The sequence below is a fragment of the Dermochelys coriacea genome, chromosome 23 (assembly GCF_009764565.3).
Source record: "Dermochelys coriacea isolate rDerCor1 chromosome 23, rDerCor1.pri.v4, whole genome shotgun sequence".
NCBI classification, from domain to species: domain Eukaryota; kingdom Metazoa; phylum Chordata; order Testudines; family Dermochelyidae; genus Dermochelys; species Dermochelys coriacea.
In genome coordinates this window covers 5,512,247-5,519,159 of record NC_050090.1, presented here as the reverse complement: position 1 = coordinate 5,519,159, position 6,913 = coordinate 5,512,247, and the positions used below count along the sequence as shown (strand labels likewise).

General features: G+C 48.0%; 1 protein-coding gene across 1 annotated transcript; it reads right to left on the bottom strand.

The window, feature by feature from the left end:
* Positions 1 to 1,371: 1,371 nt before the first annotated feature.
* On the bottom strand, positions 1,372 to 2,176 carry NANOS2 (nanos C2HC-type zinc finger 2). Its single transcript, XM_038382188.2, has one exon. It carries the CDS (start codon positions 1,918 to 1,920, stop codon positions 1,372 to 1,374), a length of 549 nt encoding a protein of 182 aa, XP_038238116.2. The 5' UTR covers positions 1,921 to 2,176.
* Between the last annotated feature and the right edge of the window lie 4,737 nt (positions 2,177 to 6,913).

Sequence of the window (6,913 nt, the reverse complement as noted above, 5' to 3'; positions counted from 1 at the left end):
GCCTTCCCCCTCCTCCTTGGTGTCCCCGCCCTCAGCAGCCATCCTCTCAGCATCTGCCCAGCCCCAGAGCAGCCCTGCTCCTCCGACCTCCTTGGAAAACAGTAGCCAGTTTGGGGCAGCAGGGTCACACCAGGGCAGAGGGGGCAGGGCCGGGACATGTAGGGATCGGAGAGGCAAAGCTAGGGCTCCTGTTGGGGTCTTCTGGGCATATCGGGCTTCTTAGCCAAACAGTTGGGGGCCCCCTCGTTGTAGCTGGTAGAGGAGACTGAAGAGGGTCCCGATGAGGAAGAGGAAAGCGGGCCCACAGCAGGCCAGAGCATTGAGTGTGCGGACGCTAGGACGCTGCTTCTGGCCCAAGTCCCTTCAGTTGCTTAGGGAGGGAAAGTTAGTGAGTCAGGCTGGTTTCTAGCAGGACAGGTGTCAAGATCCCCTCAAATCTCCAGGGAGTGCGAGAGGGAGTGGGGCCATGGAAACAGAAATCCCTTCCCACCAAGGGGGTCCCCAGCAGTGCAGGGCTGAGAAAGCTTCGCAGGGGGCCGTGCATGTCTGTCGGTGTATATCCCTCCCAGCCGCCACCCAGAATAAAAGCGGGGAGACAAGGGGCTCACCCTCGATTGCTAGCCAGAAAGGAGATCATTGCCAGGGGCGCTGTCCCAGAGCCCTGCAGAGGAAAAGCTGATCAAACACACAACCGGCTGCTAGAACAACAATGCTGTTTATTAAACAGAAGGGAAAGGGGATAAGGGAGTGTTTCATTTTTTAATGAAAAATAAGTCTCATAAACAAACCCTCAAATCTCATAACACCGAGAGAACAATCCCTCCCCCGCCCAACATGTTGCAATAACAAAATCAGTTAAAACATGACGTATCTGCGTATTTTAGAATTCAGTTCTTTTTCTGACATGATTTTAAAATAAAACTCACATTTAAAAGTCTTCGTGATTCCTGTGATGTGTAAAACCAAATGAATAACACTTGGTTGGGAAAAGAAGTTTCAAACAAGACAAATCTACCAAAGACAAAAGCCTTGCACCCATCTATCCTGACAGATGCTGCCTCGTCTGCAAATGCTCAAAATTAAATCTCTGCATGAGTTAGCCGGCCAAGGGCAAAACTACAAAACTCCTGGTTCGTTGGCACTGGTTCTCTTCCGCCAGAATTCACCACAAGGCAGGGATACGAAAACCAGGCGGCTGTGGGGATTTAAAGAAACCAGGGCCACTTTCTGCGTGGCTGAGTCAAATCCACCCTGGACTTGAAATGCAAACTAGGAAACAAATGGTAGAAAATAAACTTCAGTTCCAAGCCCCTTCTGGTGGCTCCCCCTGGTGAAAGGTCCCAGGCTGGAGATGGTTTCTTCCCCTGCCGTTCACCGTCTCACTATGAAGCCAGCCGAGTTGCGCCCACCTTTGCAGTAGAGGGACTGCTTCTCTTGATTGTGCGGGCAATATTTCAGAGTATGGGCCCCATCGCCCGTGGCACCACACACCGGGCAGACGTAGTTGCGCAGGATGGGACACAGCACGATGCCATCGGCTTGCTTCAGCAAGTGGGAGGAGTAGACCCTCTTGGACTCCCCGTTGTGCCTGCAGAAGTTGCATATGAGTCTGCCGGGCGTCTGAGGGGTGGCCGCCCTGCTCTGTCCAATTTGTGGACAGCCGTTGCCATCACTCCTGTCCCAGCCTGATGACTTCAGGCTCGAGGCATCCCCCGAAGGCATTTGAAGGGGGGTCCCTGGCATGCAGAGGTCTGCAGTCTCACAGGTTAGGAGGCTCCTGGACCCCCTTCTGTGCTCCTCAATGATTTCGCCAACAACCTTTGACAGGTTCAGGTAGTCCCGCCACATGTTGAAGTCATGCGCGATCGTGACAGATGGAGAAGGTGGCCCAGAAAGCCAGACGGGAAGCATGGTGCTCATCAGAGAAGCCCCCTACTCTGCAAAAAGCTCCTCGACCCCTGCTCCTTTAATAGGCGTGGCCTGCAGTAGGCAGCATTGCCAGCAGGCTGCACTGTACCCATCCAGTGCAAGGAGGTGGAGTCTCCAATTTAAAGGGCCGGAAATCAAAACAGAAAAGCATCCCCCACCGGCGATTAATGAGCTAAATATCAGGGTTCAACTATAGCAAATCTACTGGGCATCAGACGCACCGCTCTTCTAGAAAATTGAATTCCATTTTCCCTCCCTTCTGCTCCAGAAGCTCATGTCCCACCCAGGGGCAGTCCGTTATTTTTTGCCAAGGTCCAAATTTCTTGGTCCAGGTATAGTCAAGATCCAGACTCCAGAGAAAATAATAAAAATAAACCAACAATAATAATCATCATAAGTAAATAAAAAGATCTCGAGGTCCATTCAAAAGGGTCTGGTGGTCCAGAGTTGGCCCAGGGTCTGCCTATTGACTACCCCTGGCCTAGGGTAACGCTGTCAGCGGCTGTGATTGAATGTGGGATCCCTTGACCTTGATGTGGGTGCCTCTACTGCCTGAACTAAAAGCCACCCCTCTCTTAGCGGCTGTTGTAGTAGGCTCATCCCTAGAGTCCTGCAAATCTGCAGATCGCCGCTTTATAGCCACAAGACTATGTTTGCGGGCTCCTGGCTTGGATGCAGATCTACACAGGGATCTACTCGTCAATCTGTAGCTGGCCTAGCCACCACTTGAAGGGGGCAGAGCGCCACACTGAGCAGATATGGCTTACGCTGGTGTCACAAAAACATCCACAAAAGTCTCAAATGGGGCTTCTTTTTATCTCACTCAGATTTAACCATCAAACCAAGTCTGAACTGCATTAGTTGAAAACTTTTTAAAGACTTTTAAAAATGTTTAAAGAGGCCTTTTCTGCTCCAGCCTGTTAACACTTTTCTGTTTTCTTTAAAAAAAAAAAACCCCAAACCCCACACACATATCTGCTAAAACCTGCCCTCATCAGTTGCAAAGATTGACAGAAAGAAAAGGAGTACTTGTGGCACCTTAGAGACTAACAAATTTATTTGAGCATAAGCTTTCGCGAGCTACAGCTCACTTCATCGGAGCTGTAGCTCACGAAAGCTTATGCTCAAATAAATTTGTTAGTCTCTAAGGTGTCACAAGTACTCCTTTACTTTTTGCGAATACAGACTAACACGGCTGCTACTCTGAAAGATTGACAGAGATGCTAAAGGGAGGAGGTCCATAAAAAGTAATTGACATGGTCAGTTTCCCACCAGTTCCCTCCTTAAGGGAAACTGACCAGCATATCTGTACCAAAGTAGTTATTCCACTCTAAGTATTCCAGCATAACTCCAAGGCAGAGTAAATATTCTGGAATAAAGTCATAAGAACATAGAAGGGCCATACTGGGTCAGACCAAGGTACAGCTAGCCCAGTATCCTGTCGTCCGACAGTGGACAATGCCGGGTGCCCCAGAGGGAATGAACAGAACAGGTCATCACCAAGTGACCCATCCCTTGTCACCCATTCCCAGCTTCTGGCAAACAGAGGCTAGGGACACCCTCCCTGCGAATACTGACTAATAACCATTGATGGGCCTATCCTCTATGAATGTATCTAGTTCTTTATTGAACCCTGTTATAGTCTTGGTCTTCACAACATCCTCTGGCAAGAAGTTCCACAGGTTGACTGTGTATTGTTTAAAGAAATACTTCCTTTTGTTTATTTTAAACCTGCTGCCTATTAATTTCATTGGGTGACCCCTGGTTCTTGTGTTATGAGAAGGAGTAAATAACACTTCTTTATTTACTTTCTGTACACCAGTCATGATTTTGTAGACCCTCTGTCATATCCTCCCTTAATTGTCTTTTTTCCCAGCTGAAAACTCCTAATCTTATTGTGACGAAGCAGGACGGTTCTTAATGTTTCCTCTGAATAGTGTGGGGGTGCCTCAGCTTCCCCTATGCAGTTCTTAACTCTCTAGGTGGTGGGATAAGGGTGTATGATCATTGCAGAGCCCTAGAGGGCAGGTGTGTGCAGGGGTCTGGACACAGAGAATGGCCAACACCCTGTTTCCTGACAACTGATGGCCTGGCCCTTCCCCCCTGCAAGGTGAGAGCTAAAGGGTTGGAGAACAAAGGAATCAGGTGACCTCCTAGCCTGGGAAAGGGACAAAGCCCAGAGGAGGAGGGGCTGGAGAGAGTTTGGGGCTGACTGGGGGCATGGAATGAAGTGCAGATTGGGTTGTCTGGCTCACTGCCCCCCAAAATGGACCCGGCTGAGGGGTCCTGTTCTCTGTACCTACAAGCTCTGGTTTAGACCATGTTCCTATCATCTAATAAACCTTCTGTTTTATTGGCTGGCTGAGAGTCATGTCTGACTGCGAAGTTGGGGTGCAGGACCCTCTGGCTTCCCCAGTACCCCGCCTGAGCGGACTCGCTGTGGGAAGCGCATGGAGGGTCAGAGGATGCTGAATGCTCCGAAGTCAGACCCAGGAAGGTGGAAGTTGTGTGAGCTGTGTGTCTTGCAGACAGTCTGCTCACAGAAAGGAGACTTCCCCAGAGTCCTGACTGGCTTCGTAGGGAGCAGTTCCAGAGCATCACCGGGGGACTCCATGACACTTATTAATCTCTTTTCATACAGAATCTTTTCCATCCCCCTAATCATTTTCGTTGTCCTTTTCTGAACCTTTCCCAATTCCAATATATCTTTTTTGAGATGGGGTGACCAGGTCTGCCTGCCATATTCAAGATGTGGGCATACCATGGATTTACATAGAGGCAATATGATATTTTCTGTCTTATTATTAGGGCCCTACCAAATTCACGGTCCATTTTGGTCAATTTCATTGTCATAGGATTTTAAAAATGGTAAATTTCATGATTTCAGCTACTTGAATCTGAAATCTCAGGATGTTGTGATTGTAGGTGTCTAGACACAAAAAGGACTCTTGGGGGGGTTGCAAGGTTATTGTAGGGGGGTGTTGTGCTACCCTTACTTCTGCGCTGCCTTCAGAGCTGGTCAGCTGTAGAACAGTGGCTGCCGGCCGGGAACCCAGCTCTGAAGGCAGAGCCACTGCCAGTGGCAGAACAGAAGTAAGGGTGGCATGGTATGGTATTGCCACCCTTACTTCTGCCCTGCTTCTGGCAGGGTGCTGCCTTCAGAACTGGGCACCTGGCCAACAGCCGCCGCTCTCTGGCTGCCCAGCTCTGATGGCAGCGCAGAAGTAAAAGTGGCCATACTCCTAAAATAAACTTGCGACCCCCCTGCAACTCCCTTTGGGTCAAGACTCTGAATTTGAGAAACGCTGGTCTCCCTCCGTGAAATCTGTATAGTAGAGGGTAAAAGCACACAAAAGTCCAGATTTCACGGGGGGAGACCAGATTTCATGGACCATGACATGTTTTTCATGGCCATGAATTTGGTAGGGCCTTACATATTATCTACCCCTTTCTTAATAATTCCCAACATTCTGTTAACTTTTTTGACTGCCACTGCACATTGACTCCAAGATCTTTTTCTTGAGCGGTAACAGCTAATTTAGAACCCATCATTTTGTATGAATAGTTGGGATTATGTTTTCCAATGTCCATTACTTTGCATTTATCACCATTGAATTTCATCTGCCATTTTGTTGCCCAGTCACCCAGTTCGGTGAGATTTCTTCACAGTCTGCCTGAGACTTAACTATCTTGAGAAGTTTTGTATCATCTGCAAATTTTGCCACCTCCCTATTTCTCAGTTGATTTTGGAATAGAGTGTGCATACAAGGAGTTATTCCGGAACGCCTGAGTTATCCTGGAATTTCTATTGAGTGAAATAGTTATTCTGCTATAGCTATTCCAGAATAACTCCAAATCAGGGAAATATGCTGGAATAAAGTGATATTTTTGTTGTTGAATAGACTATTTGGAGGGGGCGTATTACGGAATACCTGAATTATACCAAAATTCCCCATGTGGACAATGCCTAAGAAAAAACAGGGAAATTAAATGCAAAGAAGCTCCAGAACGAATGCAGGTTAAAATATCAAGCAATCAATATTAGGACATTTGAGCAATTAAGGTTAAACCTTAAATTTAGCCAGCTCGCATAATGTGTCGTCTTGTTTTCCTCATTCAAGAGAAACTGTCCTGACCAGCTCATTAAAATGCTAACATTGCCAAGGAAAACCAGAATAGAAAAAACCACTTTTGCAGACTCACAGCTGGGCCAAGTTAGCCTCTGTGGAGCCACCTCACATTCTGGAATAGTCCAGTTTGGGGCTCAATCCTGCAAACCCACATGTATGCAACATTATGTCCAGGAAGAGCCCCATTAACTTCAGAGCAAAGTGCAGCACCCAGACCTTTGATTGGTTGGCATTTCAAGTAAGGTGAGGTGTCTTGCATTTAATTTCCCTGGTGCTGCCCTCTCAATGCTCCCTCTGCTCTACCCTGGCCTCATCCTGGTCTGTTCTATCTCCAGTGTCAGTTCTTTGGGTCAGAGACCTTTTGTTACCCTGTGCAGATCAAGTGCAAGGGGGCCCCCATCTCGGTGGGGGCCTTAGGCACGACCCTAACAAGCCGGATTAATAATTACCTGCTTTCCAGGCATTGTTTTGGGGCCTCTGGTGTTTTTCTGTTTATGTGTCTATCGCACCTGCCCCGCTGGTGCCGCTCTGTCTGGAACAAGTTGGAAGTTTGTATCTTTCCTGGCACCTCCCCTCCCACAGAGCTCTAGGGAGGTAAATTACAGGCCCCTGACTGCTGAGTGAAACTGACCAGAGCAGCTGTTCTCAACCTTTCCAGATTACTGTACCCCTTTCAGGCATCTGATTTGTCTGGCGTACCCGCAAGTTTCACCTCACTTGAAAACGACCTGCTTACAAAAGCAGACATCAAAATACAAAAGTGTCCCAGCGCTCTATTACTGACCTGCTGCTTCCTTTCTCATTGTGTCCATATGACATTTTTAGTTTGCACTGACTTCGCTAGTGCTGTTTAT

Bases quoted from the DNA above. Each gene is read 5' to 3' on its own strand.
- NANOS2 (XM_038382188.2), bottom strand. From the start codon at position 1,920: ATGAGCACCATGCTTCCCGTCTGGCTTTCTGGGCCACCTTCTCCATCT.